This window comes from Temnothorax americanus, unplaced genomic scaffold (assembly GCF_048541705.1).
Source record: "Temnothorax americanus isolate GAGA-0224 unplaced genomic scaffold, ASM4854170v1 Scaffold1, whole genome shotgun sequence".
Taxonomy (NCBI): Eukaryota; Metazoa; Arthropoda; class Insecta; order Hymenoptera; family Formicidae; genus Temnothorax; species Temnothorax americanus.
This window is the reverse complement of record NW_027509230.1, coordinates 8,560,322-8,581,800: the sequence shown is the minus strand read 5'-3', so window position 1 is coordinate 8,581,800 and position 21,479 is coordinate 8,560,322. Positions and strand designations below refer to the sequence as shown.

At 42.0% G+C, this 21,479-nt stretch overlaps 3 protein-coding genes across 3 annotated transcripts; 1 reads left to right on the top strand and 2 right to left on the bottom strand.

Moving 5' to 3' along the window:
* Positions 1-500: 500 nt before the first annotated feature.
* On the top strand, positions 501-17,008 carry Chas (chascon). Its single transcript, XM_077403521.1, has 12 exons — positions 501-797; positions 5,536-5,716; positions 6,390-6,426; positions 7,169-7,338; positions 7,758-7,970; positions 10,878-11,093; positions 11,300-11,546; positions 12,511-12,849; positions 13,129-13,334; positions 13,454-13,676; positions 13,944-14,388; positions 15,370-17,008. Exons 2-12 carry the CDS (start codon positions 5,648-5,650, stop codon positions 15,881-15,883), a joined length of 2,679 nt encoding a protein of 892 aa, XP_077259647.1. The 5' UTR covers positions 501-797; positions 5,536-5,647; the 3' UTR covers positions 15,884-17,008.
* A 238-nt stretch (positions 17,009-17,246) lies between these two features.
* Positions 17,247-19,394, bottom strand: Vkor (Vitamin-K epoxide reductase). The gene is made up of 3 exons (XM_077398401.1): positions 18,964-19,394; positions 17,573-17,670; positions 17,247-17,496 (listed from the first exon to the last, which is right to left on the bottom strand). The coding sequence occupies exons 1-3, from the start codon at positions 19,146-19,148 to the stop codon at positions 17,273-17,275; spliced, it is 507 nt and encodes a 168-aa protein (XP_077254527.1). The 5' UTR covers positions 19,149-19,394; the 3' UTR covers positions 17,247-17,272.
* Positions 19,395-19,532: 138 nt separating this feature from the next.
* On the bottom strand, positions 19,533-21,465 carry Lwr (ubiquitin conjugating enzyme lesswright). The gene is made up of 4 exons (XM_077398518.1): positions 21,170-21,465; positions 20,581-20,664; positions 20,257-20,519; positions 19,533-20,179 (listed from the first exon to the last, which is right to left on the bottom strand). Exons 1-4 carry the CDS (start codon positions 21,233-21,235, stop codon positions 20,113-20,115), a joined length of 480 nt encoding a protein of 159 aa, XP_077254644.1. The 5' UTR covers positions 21,236-21,465; the 3' UTR covers positions 19,533-20,112.
* Positions 21,466-21,479: the final 14 nt, after the last annotated feature.

Genomic DNA, 21,479 nt, shown 5'->3' with positions numbered 1-21,479 from the left:
AAAATAGTATTATTTTAACTCCAGTGTTTTAGTTAAATTAACGACATATTGAGTAGGAGCAGTGGCGACCTGTAGGTCCTATAGGAATAGTTAAAAATGACTCGAATAGAGGATAATTTGACGCTACGAATTTAACAATGTAAAGAGTACACTGAAACTTTGTAATGAATCATCCAACGCGCGTTTCTTCCTTAATTCCGCGCAACTCTCGCGATAACTATTCGCACTTTCGTGACAAGCTGGTCCACTTAACGCGCATCCGAGACGTTCCTTTTTAGGAGACCTCGGGAGAGAAGAGGGTCCCGATTTCACGGAGCCCGAAAGATTTCGGTGGCGCGAGCAGATGCGCCGGATTCTATATTTGTCTTTCTGAGGTGAGTCGTCCGCGTTGGGATGAGTGTTCCATGAGGCGGTAAAACGGCGAATCACGCACTCTGGGGCGCTTCACCTGCTAGACTCGAGCCTGAGGTGCCCCAGGTGGATCCGTCAGAGAGTACTCGACGGCCGGACAGTATCGCGAGCGCTGGCGCGAAAGCATGCGGCGCGAGTCTCGTCGAGTATACTTTCGTTCCGCGCGTCGCGTCGTGAGCAACGCGCTCGTTCGCGTTCGTTCGCGTCTTTCGAATCGTCTCCTCGCTACAACGGAGTGGAGAAATTAATTTTTCACAGCGCGAGGAGCGTTTGTCGAGGAAAACATCGGTTTTCTTTAACTTCGCTGAAAATCGTGCTAATTTTCGCGAAGATTTCTGAACGCAACCCGCGAGAACAAGCGCGAACGAGTGATTCGCGGAGTGCGGGTGAGTGTGATTGGCATTCCTTCTTACTCTCTCACGCGTTTTCTCGTCCTTTTTTTTTCCACCGAAAAGTTTCATTCGCGCTCCAACGTCCTACGCTCCGATCTCTCTTTTACACGCGGCGCCGACACGCGCGTGCATTTCACGTTTCCGAGAAAGGATCGGCCGACGCATCGGCGAACGGCTTTTCCTCGCCGAGGATATTACGCGAGTGGCATTGTCAGCCTCTTACATAACGATGCCGTGCGGCAGGAGCGATGAGAATCTTCCCAGTGCACGACGGAGTATATCCGGGCGTTCGATAAACGCGCGTTTATCGATTTATCGAGATTTATCGGCGGTTTTTCCCGCGATCGTCAGCCGCCGATAACGATCGGTCGCCGCGCGAGTGTCGACCTCATGGCTGTATTTGGCGTGAAAGCCAAGGTGCCCCCCTCGTTCCCATCTGATAGATCGTCAGTGTCGCGCGGGCCTAAAATGGATTCGAGGCGCGATCGAACGAGCCCGCTTCGTATTTTCAACCAAAATGGCGACGTCCTTGGCGAGGTCACGTGTCCAGCGTCGCCGTCCGCTCGATCACCGTTCAGTCAAAATAAAGGGATCAAGCTGAAATTTACAGAGATTGTGCACTTATATGTTCTAAAAACCTGTGTTAAATTTCAGATTGATTGTCTGACTCGTTTAAAAGATATTAATTTTTTAATTTTGTATGTGTTCTTATGGAGATTGACAGTTTATCAAACATATACATTCAGAATGTAAAGAAACAATAGAAAACAAATCTCGAAAAAATTACGGTGTATAGAGGATACATTGGCACAAGTTCTCTATAAATTTCACGATGATTCACAGACTAGTTTCTGAGAAAAAAAGTAAAAACTGCAGCACTCTCGCAGATTTTGGCGTTTGACGCCGAAGACGCCTAAAGACGTGGCAACGTCGTTGTTTCATCGGTAACTAATATGGATATTTTTCGCCTTTTTTTGCCGGTTTCCGACATTTTCAGCCGATGTTTATATACGGGATCTGAAATTCACTTGCCCTTATATATATTAAAAAAGCGGGATTTTATTCACTTCAACATTTTTTATTTAACCACACTTTTCTAATAATCGGCTGTCAATATGTGATAGCAGTCGAGCGTTCAGTGCAGCCAACAGTTAAAATCGAGCGGTGTTGCCACGTCTTCTTGTGTTATTTGCTCGATATTTATATTTTTTATTCTCGTATTTAGCGTATTATTTTCATTTTATAATAATATTTTATACTATTGCGTGATATTTTTGATCATATTTAACCGTTACTTTCTGTCTTTATCCATATTATACATGTATGATTTTTATTTCTAGCAGTTAGATTCAGGGAAGATTCCCAGCCAAAAGTGTTGAGCCTCTATTGAGAATATTTACAAACACGCTGGTAATAATCATAAAAACTTGTTAAAATCACTTAAATCAGTAACATTAATGTCCTTGTTATGATATTAAATAGTAGTAAGCCGTTAAAGTATGCATACAACCGATATGTATTGGATTTCTCAGATTACTGTACTTTTGGCTGGGAAGGTATAGGTAATACATCCTTAAAATCGCTAGTTTTCGCGCGCGTTGAAGTCACCGCGAGGACGCGCCGCGCCGGGCCGGCGCGGCGATTCAAACGTTCCGCGCGCGCTTTATCCCGTATCTATTTAACGAAAGAGAGTCTCGCCACTGTCGATTAACGCTAATTTAATCTCCCGTCGCCCTGCGTTTACGCAGCGATCGGGGGCTGTAGAAGCGGTTCAAAGTTAATGAGACGTTAGTGAAACCTCGCATCGATGTAGCTTTCCGAACAGATGCAGGGGTGTGCGTGCGTCTTCAACCGTATAGATTTCTTTCTTTGAGAAGTACTGCAATGGCACAGATTTATTGAAATTTTACTTTAAGCCTTGAAAATGATCTGAAAATAAATTTTTATCGAGCAAAAATCTCTCTGTACGAATTCCGCGAATAAAATTGATGAAAGGAATTGTGAGAAATATGTTCATACTCGAATTTATATATATCAAGAATCTTGTCGCATTAATTACTTATGTCTACGATTAATTACTTATGTCTAATTCTTAAAACTAGCAAGGCCCAGTTTCATCAACGTCGATTAACTGTAACCTTCGATTAAACTCACTCTTCGTCTCTTTCTAACTGTCCCCCTTAGAAAGAGACGAATAATGAGTTTAATCGTTGGTGAAACTGATGGGCCTAAAAGACAAAAAAAAGTAAGTTAAACCGAGATTAAAGTTAATCTGCATTGACATAGAAATGGACATTATATATTCGGTCTTCGTAAAGAAACGCGGTAGAATTGATTGACAATTCGAGCGACCGTGAACGTATGAAAAAAGAAATGAGATTATCGCTTTCTATTAAGGTATACAATTTAATGAGCCATTACTGTCAAGGATAATTGCGTTATTCCTCATTTTTTACCGTTGCTCTCCGCGCGGAGTTCATCCTGTTCTAGACCAAGGTACGTAAAATGTCACGGACTCTTTTCGAGTTATTCGCTTTTACGCGCTGACGCATCCCTGACGTCACACGCATATCCAATAAGGTGAGAACGACATGGTTGTATGGCGGATTACCAAAGAAGCACGTTGTCAATGCAAAGTGCACGCTTGTCCTCTTAGATTTATTCATGAGATATGAAACTTTTATTAGCGTGACGTTTACGTGATCCCCAATGGCGGAAAAGCAGAAAAATAAAAAAATGTTAAATTTTAAACATGTTTATACGAAATAATTTTTGGGCGACGATTACATCCACGATATGTAATTTTATTACAAAATTTTTTGGCTTTTCTCCTGTATGATTAATTGCACGATACAATAATCACCATAATTATAATGTCGTGCAATTAAAAGACTTTATAATTAGCAGTACTGAATAAGTTAGGCATCGTATAGCGCATTAAGAGATTATACGACAACTGTACTTTGTATATACGTACCGCGGACTCCTATGAAGTGTTTAAAAATCGCATTAAACACATTTAATGTACAGTCATATTTTAAAACTACACTTTACGATCGTTAGATCCTAAAGGTAGAAAAGAATCTAAATACTTACACGCGTATATATACCTGTCCATAGTCTGAGGTGGGGCAAACGCGTGCGTAATTCCAACCGCAAGGACGCAAGTGTTCAGAGGCGTGGGCAAAGCTCTTTTTAAAACGGATTAAATCGCTCCGTTCGTGAAACTCTCGTGATGAAGCGATAGTTGAGTTTATGAAGAGCTCGGTGAAGCTGAGCCAAGTATCTTAGAACAGTCAATAATTACAGAGGTAGTACACTTAAGTAGATATTAACTGCGATCAGAAAATATAAATCTTGTGTATAAACTCTTCTCGTTTTTCTTTTCCAGTATTATGATACTCTACTATTTCTCGTATTAGTATTTTCTGTTATTTTCAATATCCATGAAAGATCACTCTCCGCTCATTCTATTGCTAGTCTCCTATTTTTTCAGTTTCAGGAATTATTATTTCAAGAGTCAAGAGTCGCATCAGCGAGAAATTAATCGTTCTTCAATTACGCGTTAATTATCCTTTCGGTCGAACAGACAACTCAATCCGCGCGAACTCCCCGATCAAGGACTCGCGAATGCTTGTAGGAGAAGTCACTCGCGCATCATTTTTACGCTACAGGTTCCCAACCTTTTTTTTTTATCAACAGGGCCATATTAAACATTTTTGTAATGACCGGATAAATTTTATTTCAAAAATGATATAGAAATAAAATCTTTTCCGGGGTTTTTATGTTTTAAATTTAATTTATTACACTGATAAATTAATGATAGTTTGATGACAGACCGAAAAGTATGTAAGTTATTATTTTAATTAAATATTACGACATAAACACGTTGTTGTGGCTCCGTGCCTCCTTTTTTATTCGTTGATTTCAAAATATGTGTTCATTATTCTTTTATATTATAACGTCGATTTTTCTTGGCGGGCTGGATACAATTTCACGGGGCGGAGGAGAGGAAGCCGAATCTAACCCGCGGACCGCAGGTTGGGGACCGCTAACTTACGCCATTGATATGGGACATACGTACAGCAACCGGCGAGGCAACCGGCCGTACGTGGTGTCTTTAGTCACCATACGATCATCTCGATATCGTATCGCGCGTACCATATCGAGGTGGCCGCGACCGCAGGCCCGCGTGCCACCGCGGCCTTCAGCTTCTCTCTCTCTCTCTCTCTCTCTCTCTCTCTACGCATCAGAGAGAGTCTTCCCGATGAATTATTGCAGGTCCGCGAGCTACGTGTTCCTCACATGCGCGTCGACGTAGCGGAAGAATTGAGGAAGAGGGATGGCGCGCTCGGGGCGGCAGAACTAATATCTCGAAGAATCCCGTATTACCGAAGGAACAATGACGCTTTTAGCGCGTCACCGTGACACACCTGACGTAAAAAATACCGGGCAACCATATAATATCAAACATATAGTTCCTTCAAAGATCTTCGATGTCGCGCAAGATAATCATTAGTCAGGAGTCTTTTTCTTAATTACCTACTTTGAAATTCCCTTTCTTTTCCCTCAAAGCTTCATCCTCTACTTTATCCTGGTTACAATGAAAATATTATCATTCTAATTGAAGGGGACATCGTTAACCAAAGCGTTCGCTTTTATTGGCACTTATATCTCCTGCTTTCTGACTACTTTACGGAAATTAATTATCATTTTGATATAATTGTAACAGGGCGTGAGCAAAAACGTTATTATTCACGGTTTGGCAGCTGAATACCTTCTCGCAACGACAGACCGAATAAAAGCCGACAGGAACATCAGGACCCCGTAGCAGACATGATCGAATGATGGAGGTGATTTCGACACGCCGATACGAGGCCCGTCCACCGGCGAATACCCACTCCTCTATTCTCGTGAGTAACATTTTCTCCGGCCTCTTCAGAATGTATTTTCTCAGATACTCGCGCGTTTCTCCTTCAAAGTTCACACTCTCGCGCCTACATTGGTACCTGTTCGAAAAATCTTATATATACTACTGATCTGATGTCGAAATAATTTAAGAATAAATCTGAGATTAACGTAAAAATTTGGAAAATGAATAAGAAATAGAATTGGTCGAACGGAAGATTGGTCACAAAATTTATTGAATAAAAAACTTCACGCTTCGATAGATAAATACTCGATGTATACGAGATTAACGGCTTACTTTTTAAAGATACTTTCGTTCAACTGAAATCTCCGGCACATTAAAATGTTTTTGATTAATTATCCTTGATTGACTGTAATTCGCGTAATTGTGTCGGACACAATCCCGCGCGAATCACTCGCGCGTTCGTTCGCCAGAGTTCGATCTTGCGAATGATCTTACTTCACGTTAACGTCCCTGTCGGATTGGAATCTGCCGGGTGTCGGTCAGGAGTTTAGTCGCGTGTAACATGGAGTAAGAAAGCGGTTACGGCGAAGTTATTTGCGGTGGACGTACTTCTCGCGTAACTTCCCCGGAATGTCCTTAGCCGGAAAGGAATCGCTTCTTCGACGAGCTCTCGCTCGTAGGCGGATTTACATACGTATTGTTTCCTTTTTCAGGTTGACCCTGACAACTCCGTGGCATTAATCAAAGAAGGTAAATTCCTCGAACAGAAATGTTAATCTACGAGCGAAAATGGCAATGGTAATCCTGGTCATTTATGCCGCCAGCGTGCAAATTAAAAGTTTATTAAAAACGAAACTATTAACATAAACTAGAAGAACAGAAAAAGAACGGTAAAAATATATTATTATCGCGCATAAAAAATATAAGATGAGACACACACAGATATTTTAATACACATTTATTCATAAAGAATTATTTTACTGGAATATTTTTCATTTTTTTTGTAATCTTGGAGGAGTTTAAATTTCCGCTTTTCACGATGCATCGATAACGGTAAGAGATTAATGCCCGACCCAAAAGTTTCTAATATTTGAATGGCCTAGATCTACACCTGCCGAACCGCCGAACCCTCATCTTTGTCGTTCAAACAAAAGATTAGGACAGATATGTCTGAGCTTTTGGAAAAGTAAATTAACCGAAAGGGTCCTCTTTTGTTGATTCTGTTCTATTTGGCAAACATCACGCTCGCAAAAAAATAACTGTTTACGCCAAGTATTATAACTGTTTTTTTTTCCGTTCATTCGGACGCTCGCAAAGGTGCGATAATTGACAGCGATGTCGACAGAGGCACAAAAGACACCTCTCCCTCTGCCATCGTCGACTCATCAACCCGCGTTTTATGTCCGTTTGTTCGGGACCGAGAAATTAGTTTCGCGAAACAATGCCGGTCTTGCGAGCCAGGCTGAAAAAACACCCGCTTCCGCCTTTCCAGAGGAATGGGAGACCCGCAAGAAAAAGGAGATTACCACCACGCGGCAGATCGAGACGAGGGTGAAGCGGCAGGTCGTCCTCGAGGATGGCGAGGTCGTCGTCGATTCCGGACCTCTTGTCACCACGAACACGACCGAAGATGTCGAGCAGCAGGAACATACGACTCAGGAGGTTTGCATTATTATCGAATAGTATAAACCCGCTAATGTATAAATTTAAGCTCAAGATAAATATATAGTATATTATATAAATTTTGACGATAAATATACAAATGACATAAATAATCATGAACTCTTGAGATCTATCCATCTAATAATGCTAAATTGTTCATATATCTTAAAGTTTTCTATATCATTTCTGTTCTTCGAGAAGATCCCAGATCGCGTTTTAATCGTAATAATTTTTACGAGACGAAAGATGCAACGGAGCAACAGTTGCCCCAGAATTTCCTTCCTCTCGTGTCCTTTCGACACATCCATTGTTCATTGATTTCTGCATACATTTGCGTATCAGAATCGGCTTCCTTTGTAGTACCTATCGCGCGCCCGTAAGGAAACGTGCTTTTAACTGGTCCGCGAACCGGTGTTTAGAAACGCACGACCGGGGATGAACCGCGGGAGGTCGACTGGCGGCCGGCGGCGGCGGCGGCGGCGGCGGCGGCGGCGGCAGGTGGTATTGTGACCGGAAATGGCGGTAACATCGTGCAAAAGGAGCTGAACGAGACGGTGATGAGGAGCCGCGAGGAGATCGAGGAGAGACTCGAGACGGAGGATCGTCAGCAGTTGGGAGATATCTCGGATGAGGTATATACATATATATATATATATGCAACCGTGACACACCCACCACCTGAATTCCACCTGCGCGTGCCCGCGTGCCGCGGGGGAAACACACGGCTGTATATATACGAGCATTCCCTTTCCCGCGGCGCGGCGCCGGCGGCGTCACGCGCCGCGAAAAGGTCGCGCTGTTTGTTCTCCAAAGACTCGTCCCGTCTGATAGCTCGCGCGAGAGTCGACCGTGTCTTAGCTCGGCGAGATTCGGTCAGCGCGGCGCCAGATAGGTATTCGCTTCGCGTTTGTGTTACGAAATCATTTGCAAAGCTGAGGAAAACCAGGCACGCGCGCCCCGCGCCCGCGTTCGAGCGATATTTCTCCGCGGGAGATCTCATCGCCGCATCTTTTGTCGGGAAGTTACGGTTCTAATGCCAAAAACCTATACCGAGAAAGATCAAAAGTACGGAATATATCAACAAATTTTGTTGGGTCGATCTAAAAGCTACGCGTACGTTAATTTTTCAATTTTTAACTAACGAATCAAACTCATTGTTTTTTTGTTTTTAAAGATCAAAATGTATCGTAACTCTGAAAAGCTTCTCGACCCGAACTTTTTCCTGTAAAGATTTTTATAAGTTTCACGTGTGGCGATCAAGAAGCGTCTTATATTCAGATTAGAACCTTCTCTTTGTTTTATCCGCTTTACCTTCTAACGTAAATTTAACTTAAAACCAATTGAGAGAGCAATATTTTATTAATTGTGCGTATTTCTCTGACTTAAAAGCTTTTTCTCCGATTTTATTGAAGCATCGCGAATACCTGTTGGCAAGATCGTGTAATTAAGAAAGCATAATATATATATTCATGTTCTTCTAAAGAAACATGTCAGTTTCTGATTTTATTATCGCGTTCATTTCCGATGCTAATCACGAACCATAAATTAAGAATATGTTAGCTTGACGTTTACGTCGTTTGACACAGTTAATATAGCAATAAATCGTATACGTGTCACGTTCTGAGTGTCATAATAACACAGTACACGTTTAACGCGTTAATGCGGATAGACAGGCCCAAGAATAGCTCTGGGGGTACCGAAAAAAAGCTCTCACTCTCCCCCCCCCTCCCGATATCAATCTACGCGGTATGCAACCGCATCCACGTAAATCGCAACGAGATTTCACAAACCTCGCGGGGATACCCGGGAGAGGATTACCTACCCGGGATTGCGAAAGACGGAGCTACGGGTAAAATATACGCGAGAGAGGAGACGCTCTCGCGCGCATGAACGATTCCGGACGGAGGAGGTCGTCGAATGGTTCTGGTCTGGGACGAAGAGGACGAAGGAAGGACGGAGTTAAACGGCGAACGGCGGAGCTGGAGGAGCGAGAGAGGGTACCGCGGGGAACGGGGTGAGCGAGGGAGAAGGGGGATCGCGGAAAGCGAGAGACAAAGAGAGAGAAAGAGAGAGAGAGAGAGAGGGGGGGGAGAAAGGGATCTCAAGAAGTGGAAGTCGATGATCTCTCGATTTTGCTCTCCCTTCACCCAATGGCGATGAAGGAGCCATGAGATGCCCGCAGCCGCAGTCTCAGCAGCTGTTCCGCACGTTTCTCGACCGCGGGTGCGATCAGCCGCGAATCCGATCCCGCGATAGTGTCCCGCGCTCGTTCTAGTCGGCGGAATCGGCGACGGGGTGTCGTCCCCGTCTGGAATTCGCCGGTGTTAACGTCCGCTCCACCGTGTGGTGGTCTTGATCCTTTATAATCTCGAGAGTCCCCTCGTCGCCGAACAGGATCGGTCGTCCTCGCGCGCGAGACGCGAGACACGCCGGGAGAACTAGAACTGATCCGCGGGAGGAAAGATTGGCCTATAATCGGACGCGACGTGCCGCGGCGGGACGTGTCGTGTGTCTTCTCCCTAACGAGATAATCGCAGAAGGTATATATATAATCGCATTGTTGCATCGCGAAATTGGACGGATCGCGGACTCGTTCCGAAGTGCATATATACGCGTATTCGCTGCAAGTAGATCGGAACACATCAGGTTCGATTGAAAGTGTATATATATATATATAGTGTCGCAGGGCAAACAGTTTTCCCGGTATATATCGCGACGGTTTATATCATGCTCGTCATTGTCCTCGGCGTGTTCAGATACCGAGCCTCGTTCTTTCGACGGCGCGGAGGTTGAAGAATCGTATTGTCTCATCGCAATCGGCGCTTTGCGTAATTTTTAATTTATCTGTCCGATAACACGTATAGGTATATGGACGTTAATACGTAACCATTCGACATGTAGATTTCACTTTAGTAGGATTGAGGAAATCGGTCTTGCGAGCATCGAATTTGTTTGATATGATATTTTAAGAGAATATCATAAATATATAAAAAATGAAGGCGAGAGAGAGAGAGAGAGAGAGAGAGAGAGAGAGAGAAAATTAAAAATTAAATCAATGATGAAACATGACGTGTCTTTGTTGATTAATTATCATATTATAGAATGCCTTATTTTAGACCGGACGAAAGAACGGCAATTATTATTATAATATCGATCATTGCCGTTGCGTTTCTATTACTTAAGTTTAATCTAGATGTTCTGCGTGTCAAATAAGCGTCTATTAATTCAAACTTGTAAAGATAATTTTCTGGTTTGTCGTCACGATTTCCTCTATCATTTGCATGCTTTTACACATTTATCGATATACGATTGCGTGCACTTACCCCATTACGACTGTTCTTAATCCGTCCTGTTCTTTTTCAAAAGCAATACATTTTCGCGGAAGAAAAAGAGAAAAACAGCTCGACTAGCCGCTCTACCGTGACAAGATTTTGGGGTATATATATGTTTATATGGGAGAAATATCTCGCGGAGAAGACAATAACGGTGATCGCGAGTTTTCGAAGAGGGTTAATGCGAGCCCTACGTCTGGTTTTCAGGCATACCAGAAGGCGGTGCGTAACAATAGGGGCGACTTGCGTGTCGCCCTTGCCGAATCTTCGAAACAGTTGGCGCCGCAGTCCGGCCCGCGGGTCATTCAGCACACGACTAGGTCAAACAAGGTCATCGACACCGAGAAGACCTTGGAGAAAAAGGAACTGAAGGCTGATGGATTAATCGTTACCGAGAAGAAGCGAACGGTCGAGCGCGAAGAGGTGAGCGTCGCAACAGCAAAAACTGGTTAATATACTCCTGCCGTCATTTTTCACTTTTTGTCTCGAATTACCTTCGCTTATTTTTTACGAATTCTAACACAATATTCAACTACAATAATACGTGATTAATATATTTGTATAATTTTAATATCGCACGAGTTGGAGAAACACAGTTGCAAAGTAACGCTTGATCGTTTTCGCTTCAGATTAAAGACGACGAGGTCCCGGACAACGGGAAGAACGACGACGACGACGAGGCCTCCGAAACGAAGAAGGAAAGCTCGCAGAGATACGTGAAGAAGAGGGAAGAGGACGTGGTGGACTACATCTCGGCCGGCGAGAGAGTCGGCCGAGAAATGCGCTACGTCGCAGAGACAACCGAAGGAGAACGAATAGGCGACTGGTCACCATCACCGACGGGCATGCGGACGACTCGTTTTCACAAGTATCCCGGTACGTCTCGCGCGCCTTTCTACATTGATTTCTTATCGCCGCGTTCCACATGTTTACGAATGGTTGGTTGACCGGGAGGTCAACGGATAATCGTGAATGGTACTGAAGTGTATATACATATAATCTGATAGCTGAGAGATAAACTGACTGAATTCCTGTTCCATTTTTAAGACTGCTGCGTGTTACCTTTAACCCTAATGTCAATACCCAGGTACCCGGGTACCCACCTGTGCATATATGGGTAAAATTTTTAATGTTTGCATGAAAATTTCTTTATAACCGCCCGGATCGTCGCTATTTGAACTTTTTACTATCGAAATACGCAATGAACTTTTTGTTTCAATACCCGGAAGTAAAAAAATTATCGTCTTGAAGTTTACCTATTTGATTCTAATATCCAGGGTACCCGGGTACCCACTTTTAAAAATATGAGTTTTATTATAGTTATTGACTAAATTAATTTATAAATAATTAATATGGTTATAGGAATGGTAAATTAATACAAAAACAATTATTTATAAATTAATTTAGTCAATAAATTAGTCAATTAATTTAGTCAAATGGGTACCCGGGTACCCTGGGTATTAGAATCAAATAGGTAAACTTCAAGACGATAATTTTTTTACTTCCGGGTATTGAAACAAAAAGTTCATTGCGTATTTCGATAGTAAAAAGTTCAAATAGCGACGATCCGGGCGGTTATAAAGAAATTTTCATGCAAACATTAAAAATTTTACCCATATATACACAGGTGAGTATACCCGGGTATTGAACAACGTCGCACATTCCGGGTATTGACATAAGGGTTAATAAAATCTATAAATTTTATATTCAACAAAACAACAAAAGTTGTTTTTATTATCTTGGAGGATTGAAGTCTATCGAAGAGAACATCGAGATGTCATTCTTCTACCGATATACGTTTCTCTTCTCCAAAAAATCATGACTATAATTATGACATCAGGTTTCTCGGATGCCGCTCGGAAAGACGCTCTGACAAAGAAACCGTTGGATCTTGAGGAAGAAGACGAGGCGAGGAAATTCGAAACGTCCAAGTGGCTCGAAAGCCACTTCGGCAGCGATTCGCGTTCCTCGCACGGGTCTCTCGACGCCGATGATTCTCCTCTTCCAACCGGCACTAACACGAGCTACATCAATGTCACCATGAAATCCTGCGCACCGAGGGAGCGCGATTATCAGAATACAAGTTCCAGTCGTAATCAGCGACGTGATCGAGAGTCGAATTCGCCTTCAGGATATTTTCATGGAATCAGCGAATGGTCGGAACGACATCAAGGGAAAGGTGTGGAAAAGAGAAATTTATTAGAAAAAGTATTTTTCGAGTATTAATTTAAAACGCAATTAATCTTTAACTTCACATATTATAATATAAAACGTTATTTTTATGATGTGTAGTGAATTATAAAGTTACAAAATTTTCTTAAAAAGAAAGAGAAATATAATAAAGACATATTTATTATATAAAGTTTAGGAAATAATCAACTTGATTCCAGCTTTATCGCAATAAATATCAATTGGTACACGAATTCGAGCTAACGTGAATATAATGTATTCTACACAGAGAAGCAAAATCATGCGCGATCGAACTCTCCGGCTCGGTACGTGGAATCTCCACGTGCCAACGGACAATTCCACGGACAGAAGAGAAATCAAGTTGAATCATCGTATTCGAAAACTTACGAATCGTTCCGACGTGAATATCAGGATCCTGTCGAGGAACGACAACGTACGCCTTCCCCACCTATACGTCGAAGATCGAAAGAACAGGTGGAGACATATATTTTTTCTTCGTTGTGAAATTATATCGTTTTAAAATAATTAATTTACGAGAAGATACGTAGTATTAGATTCGCTGAAAGTTTAGTTTAATTATAATCTTTTCGCAGTGGACAAAATCCGAAGAAAAGATCAGCTCGAACGAGCCGGCGGGTCGTACTTCAAGTCCGGTACACGTGGTGCAAAGAACTTGGGAGAGCCGTAATCGCGACATTCAAGCACAGACATCCGAACGCGATTACAGAACCTCGCCAAGATCGCGATCCATCTCACCGAAATCGCCGATAAACGGTCGCGAGGAGAAGAAGTCGGATAGTTCAAGAACATCAAAGAGCAAGTCTTCTTTCACAATTAATTCGAAACAGAAGCGACAAGCTACAAAAATACTCTAATTATAAATTTATAATTTTATTAAGTACTTTAATTTAAAATATTCTAAATTAAATCAAACATTATTATCAATCAAACTATAAAAGAAATTGATAAAGCTAAACGAGATAACATTGAGTAGCAGAGAAGATTGTCAACATCATCATTATTAATTATTATAATTGTGTATGCATTATATATAATAATAAAACACTATAAATCTACTCGCAGATCATGGAGCTAAGTATAAGATCGGCGAATCCTTTCGGAAGCTGGTGGGCAAATTACGTTCAGCCAGCACGGAGAGAAAGAGTAAACAGAGAAGCGGTGGTTCGACCTCGCAGTTGACGCAGACCGATGACAACGGGCCGACCTACTTGCAATACAACGTGATCGATAGGAACATTCCTTTCGTCAGCGAAAGAGACACGACGGAGGACAAACCACCGGAGAGACCGCCGCGATCGCCGCGGAACGCTAACGCGTCGAACAAAGTCACGAAGCCCAGGACGGCCGATCATGGTGCCCGGGAACAATTGCAGAGGTACTACTTGGGCGAGGATCCTTTCGGCGGTAGTATCTATGGCCGTGAAAAAGGATACGACGAGGACAGAGATCGGCTGCGACAAGGAAGACCGCGCGGCTCTGGTAAAATTGCCGTAGATTTCGAGCACAGGTAATCGAAGTACTCGATATACGACGTAGTGAGAGCGAGACAAATTTTGGCTGATAACTTCTCCCCTATTTAAATTAGACTGCGCTATGATTGATATTGCTCCTTTTATCGTTATCATTACTGCGCTTGCTACTGAAATATCTTTATATAACACATGACACTGTACATATAGTGGTGTCTTTTATAAAATATTAGCCTCTGTCTTTCTATCTTATGTCTGTTTTTTTTTCCCCGATTGGTATTTAAAGTTATTTAAAGAGTTACTTAAATTGGTATTTATATATATAAAGAGTTATTACACTAATTGAAGTTTATAAGGAAGTTTTTATAAATTAAATTATAGAAATTAATCAGATAATATTTTTTTATTTAGTTTTAAATGGTATTTATTTCGAAGTACATAATTTGGATTAAAGATATAATTCATATAATGTATAAAAATATGTAAAGAAGAATGGTAAAGAACTATGAATGATGGTGATTTTCACTGAGGGAAAATCGATTGCGAATCGAAAGTGCAAGGGATCAAATTTAATTCGAGACACTTTCGAGGCTCTCTATCTATCTATCTATGCATGAATGATTGTTAAGAATGACATAGCGTTTCGAAGATATTTCACGCTTTCACGTATTGTCAGTAAAAATTTGTCTCACGATTAGAATCTGTCATCGTGAATAGACGACGACAACTCGCTATCTCATGCCGCTCGATCGCCAAAGAACGTCGAGTTAGTTGTGCAAGCTTCAGGAGCAGGCAAAGTGCGAACGTCTAAATCGCTTGGGTGTCTTTAAGTCGCATTCACGGCGAATATTCGTGCTTTGATTTCGGGGTGAAGGCTGCATGAATAAGGGACGCATGGGAATCGAAACGTATTATATATCGGCTCGGTAGGCTTCATTCGATCGTCGCCGCAAATCGTCGACGAGAGATATAGTCCCGCACGACTCGGCAATCACCTTTCGGAAACGACCGCGTTTCAGCGTCGCCTCCAGCTCCCTCGGCAGGTTTAGCAAGTCCACCAGCAGACTGGCCGGCGATCGCGAGAGGGAGGAGCACCTCCGGTCCACCCAGACGTTACCGCGGAGCCTGCACTCCGCCAATGCTGGACAATCGGCACGCTCGCAGATCAGACGACACCAGGCGAACGCCGGCAGGCACGGCACACCCGGCAAAACGGGCCAGCACAGCAGCATGATCAACATATCGATCAAGAATACGGTGAGCACGTCGCCCAAGGTGAACGTGACGCCCGCGTACAGCACGCTTCATCAGGCACCGCCGAAACCCGAACGTACATACAAGTCGTCGCTGTTACGCAGCAAGAGCTTTAACGTCGAGGCCGACAAAAACGGCGTCGACGCGCCGGTCCGCGCACCGTGTACCTCCAATTTGCACCTGAACCGCCTGGACGAGACGCCGCCGCTCAAGAGCCCCGGCATTCTCGCCAGCATTAGCCGTAGTAACAGGGATCTGTTAAGAGATGGTAAATATTGAAGTGGCCAATAATATAGACCGTATATATCCTTCTTTTGGACGTTAAAAGTTGCGCTATCCTTCTCTTTCCCCGCAAATACGCGTGTGTCCGAAGAGCGTCCCAAAGCGTAAACGATACAAGTCTTAAGCGAGAAGCGAAAAGTCTGATAAAATAATGAATTTATATTTGTGTTTTACATATATCGTAAATTCCGATTGCATATATGCTTTCAATAATCTTTTATTTTTAAAACTTTTATTAAAACTTTTTATATTCCCTTTGGTTATCGTTGAAATCTTGCCTCCTCTTCCTCCTTCGCCTTCGTTTTTAATTGCGTCACTGATGGCCACCGTATTCAAATATTTGTATAGATAATTAAATTTTTAAATTTATTCTTATTAAATAGTTGACTCTCATTTTCTACGTTATCACGTATCACCTCGTTACGCGTTTTAATGTGGAATATTGTAGGCGTGACGTAAATAGAGTAGCAATCGTAGCGACGAGACACATCCTCTGGAAACTGTCCAAGAAATTAAAAGGTGTTGCAGCTACTATTTATAGTCGACGTTTTATTCGTAGACAAGAAAAATATTAAGTTCTCTCTAGATACCGTGCGATATGTACGCGACATCGTTCTCATGAATTATTTAACATGGAATCTATCGGAGTCGAGAACGTGAAAGTCACGTCCTCCGAAATCGATCATACGGAGTACATTAAAGTAGAATCGATAACAATCGCTATAACTTCTTAAATATTACAAAATGTTTCGTACATTTTTAATTTTACGTCCATGTGCCACATTTTTCAACAGTTAAATTACATTCACACAAAGCGGAATATGTAAAGGTCATTATACTATTCTCGATATATAATGTACAGAACGTTCCGCGTACTTTTCTCATCTTCTTAATAATATTTTCTTTTGGTAATCTGAAATATATATATATTTTTCATGCCGCAATCGCGGTAATAAAAACGATAGTCTTGAGAGGAATTATCGCGGGACATTCTGCATATTCGTTATCGCGCATAATTTTTATTAATAAATGAATATACAAGTTTCATATAGATGCGATATTATTTATATTATTGTTTATACTGTTGATTTACAATAATATAATATAAATATATATAAACAAGTTCTTATCTTTGTGTTTATCTTTATATTTATCTTTATACCTTTTATCTAAAATGTTACGTAAACAGCCTTTTTCGTTATAGTGAAAGAAAGAGACAGAGAAAGAGATTCGAGTGTCTGAGAATTCATGTTTATCTATAAAAAAAAATCTGTATTTATATTAAATTATGTATAAATTATATGCGCAAATAGAAAGTAATATTATATTTATAATAAATTGTTATATTTTTTCAAGTCGATCGCAAAAGGAATGTAGTTAATTTTTTCAAGATTTCTTCATCTTTTTTTTGTACGTATCACCTGCGGTCAATTTTCGAAATTTCTTAATGGCGAGATACGTGATCACCGCGTTTACAATATACGTGCTAACGCATACGACACAGATGTACTTCAACAGATATAATATATGGATCAAGTATATCGAACAAATATTAGATAGTATTCCCAGAACGACAATAGTGGCCGTACAGGCGTAGTTATCAATCATACCTGAAAAGAAAAAAGATTTTATTATTGTTACGTAAGGCGTGTGCACGCATATGGACAAGTGTAATCGAATACATACTTAAAACTGCAAACTGGGTATAAAATGCTAAACCATATATAGGATTTGGGACGTTAAACACGGAATCCTTTGGGAACAGTCCGAATCCCTTGCCATATCTGAAATACGAGGCGTTATTTTTTGTATTATTATCTTCTGAAAAAATTCTGCGATTATTTACGATCATCAATTCGAATAATTTTACGATCACGTCATTTCCATTTTGTATCTCGTCTAACGTTTATTCTCCTCGCATTTTATGGATCCTCGATGTATCGCTTTAAAAATTCGCGCGGTTAATACAGCATTATGGCTGAATGCATGGTGTCGTGTCATAAGATGAACTCCGAACTGGTGCAGCCATTGCAGTTCAGCAATATAAAACAGACCCTCGATTGCCGACTGCACTTTCTTCGTTCACGATTATATTACACTAGAACACTATTTTTCAAAACTACTAAAGATAAAATAATGATATTCACGCGTGTCTATTATCTGAGTCAAAATTCTATATAAAATTAATTGTTTGAAAGTAGAAAATACCAGCCAAATGAGAATAGTCATTGGAGATGCAAAAGTTTTTCATATATACAACTCTTGTTCAGCGACAATCATCTTTGTGTCTTACGTAATTATTGTAATTATTATTCATGACGTATGAATCGTCGCGTCGTGATCCTCTGCCTCATAATGCAGAAACTTCTCAATGTTAAATAAAATATTATTTATATATCGATATCATTATATATATTGCCACGTCGTGAAACAATCTATGTCTGAAGTAGTCTATGGCTGCGGTCCACTTGACGCTACAAATTCTTTGGAGCGTCCTTCTTCTCTTTTTTTCTTCATTGAAAGAAAAGAGAAGAGGAATGCTTCGAAGCATTTGTAGCGTCAAGTGGACCGCAGCCTATGTCTTCAAAAAATTGAGAGCTACTCAATAGTCAATAAAGAAACAAAACGAGAGAGGATCGAATAATCGCAATCAGACAACCCATACAGCACACACATGTCCAAAGGCGGGACATGAACTCAAAAAGGATTCGTGAAAACCTTTTCGAGTTCATAACCGATCGTCTGTGCTATCTGGGCTGCATTCCGATATTCACACTGTCAGAGTACTGCAAATCTATATTTTACGTCACGTATACTATAGATTTTCAGTACCGAAAGTCGCTGACAGTGAATATCGGAATGCAGCCGGCTATATATGCTCCGATATTTACTGCCAATATTGAAAAATTTATTTCAGTGTACGTGTACATAAATTAAACTACAGATTTTCAGTACTGATGCCGGTGAATATCGCAACGCAGTCATAGAGATCAACGCACGTTCAATCACGTTTCCCTAATCACGTTAGGATTGGCGAACCGCCAACACGACATCAGACGCTTTTAAAACTCGCTTACTCAGTCGTAAACACTTTCGTACAGGTGATGGTCTCGGAGATGTCGCACATCGCCTCGTACGAGTCGTCCTGCTCCTTCTTGATCTCCACGACGTACGCGTAGTACAACAAACCGAGACCGATCACGCACGCGGACACGATCCCGGCGTTGAATTTTCGTAAGGCGCAATTTCCAGCGGCCGGCATCGTGCTGCGAAACGGTACTCGTCGAGAGGTGCCAGCCGCTACTGGATTGTTATCGTTCCACTGTACACGCGTGTACAGTCATTGAGCTCGATATCTGACACACCGCGGTGATACGGTCTTGCACCGTGTGTCGTAACTCGGTTGAGATTGCTTCGAGATGTTTCGGCGCGGCGATGCGTCATGCTTGAACGAGAGATGGCCGAAGGAGCCGTTACTGACGATCGATGAACGAATAAACATTTATATATATATGCTGAACCTTGGGGTTCGCCGTCGTGTCGACTTAAGCTCCAAGCGTGCGCGCTCGCTAGAGCGGAAAACAACTTTCCTCGCTTGATTACATTTGCATGAAAATTACTCGGGATTATAATTTACCACGCGTGCTTGACGAGAGTTGAAATCTTTTATTCTTTTCGAGATTTGTACATTACTTAGTAAACTCTAAAATAAGTCTACCTACACATGTACCGTATGACGTACATATTCAAGAATGGAACTAATAGGGAACTCGAGAAGAGAGAGATATTTATTCAACAGCTGCTGCGATACTTTTTAATATCTCCCTACTTGCATCTCTGTTTTAAAAATAAACATCAGTAATCACTTATATAAGACTTAAAAATTAAAGGTTTGATCAAAAAATAATTCTGCCTTAAAGCATACGTATCTCGTTCCTAACATAGTTCTTAATATTAATAAGATATTATTTATGTGTTAGTTTTCACGTCGACATGTGGTGTACGCTAGGTATTCTTGGAATTTTGAGAAATACGCACGATGGATGAAGGCAATACCTCGGTAAATAAACGTTAAGAGCGTGAACCACTTAACTAGTTATATAACATATATTAAATTTGACTTGTAAAAAAGATTAATTGTAAGAACCATCAGTTTAGGAAAGCGTTTATCCACATATAATATCTTTCCCACATATTTTAAATATGTCGATTTGAGTTCTCGCGATTTATTCTTGCGGAGCCATCGCCCTGGCCTGAGCTTTAACGCGCTTCTCGTATTCCAAACGATTTTGGCTGCAAAAGAGATGCTCAATTATTCCTTCGAGCATTGATGGGGCTCATTAATCGCAACGTGTCTCATAAGTAAATACCAATATATTGTGTATGCTTCAGCTTGAGCCGGATCCTTCACGTTTGGCTCGTTCAACAAGTCCTGAATACCGAGCAGGATTTGCTTGATCGTGATGGCCGGTCGCCAGTCTTTCTCCTCGTCCAAGAGCGACAAGCAGACAGTGCCGGATGGGTAAACGTTCGGATGGAACAGCGGAGGTTCGAATTTACATTTCGGTGGGCTCGACGGATAGTCGTCTTTGAAGATCATACGCAACTTGTACAAGCCACCCTCCCACGGAGTCTGCAAAATCACGAGTTTGCGTACGAAACGTGGACAGTCTACTTGAAAATACTCGACCTACCGATTTCTTTCCAGGTATCGCGCATTCCCAACTCATCAAGTTGAGGGAGCCGTCTGGATTCTTGGTTGGTCTAGCTACGAAGCCCTGCAAAAATTGTGTTCTTGCGTCATTCGGGAAAAACTCATATACGAATTTTACACGAAAAATAGAGCCAACGTTTCTACGAGAGGCCTCTTGACGATTTTATGGGATTTCAATAGCACGGAAACATCAAAATATATAAGTTTCTCGAAATTTTTATAATTTTGCTTTACAAGTGTTACAACGTTTATGATTGATTAACTTATTTTCTGTCTCTTTCTATGAATAAAATTGGAATTGTTCACGTGAAAAATATCGGTTGGGATAAAGTAGATGAAATTGAACGTCAACTCTTTCTCGCTTTCGACGATCGGCTTGGAGCTCGGGGCGCAACGCGGGCCGATTGTTTACAATCGCACGCATATTCACGACGCCGGACAATCGTGATGATCGGAGATCGTTGCGTTCCGCGCGCGCCAAGCGGGGGGGGGGGAGGAGCCGACTTTTGATGGCGCGTTCCCGCGGGAAGTGCGGGAACGCGTGCACGCAGCGAGGCGCGGAAACTTACGAACGGGTGGTCCTTCCTCCATGCCTTTCGCTCCTCGGCGAGCCTGGCGATCGCTATGCCTGACATTACGTCTGCGACGACGCGGCGATTTTTTTTTCGGACGGGAGACACTCACGCGGCCGCGGACGACGCGAAACGACACACCGCGCGATCGCTTAATCACGTCTGCGACGTGCTCCGCTACTCGTGGACAGACTCCTGCCTACGGAGTTTAAATATTTTGTCGGTCGACGCCGACAGACGAGTCCGCCAAATGCGTTCTTCGCAATCCTCGCCTGGCCTCGCCAAGGGTGCTGCCGTTCGCCAGCTA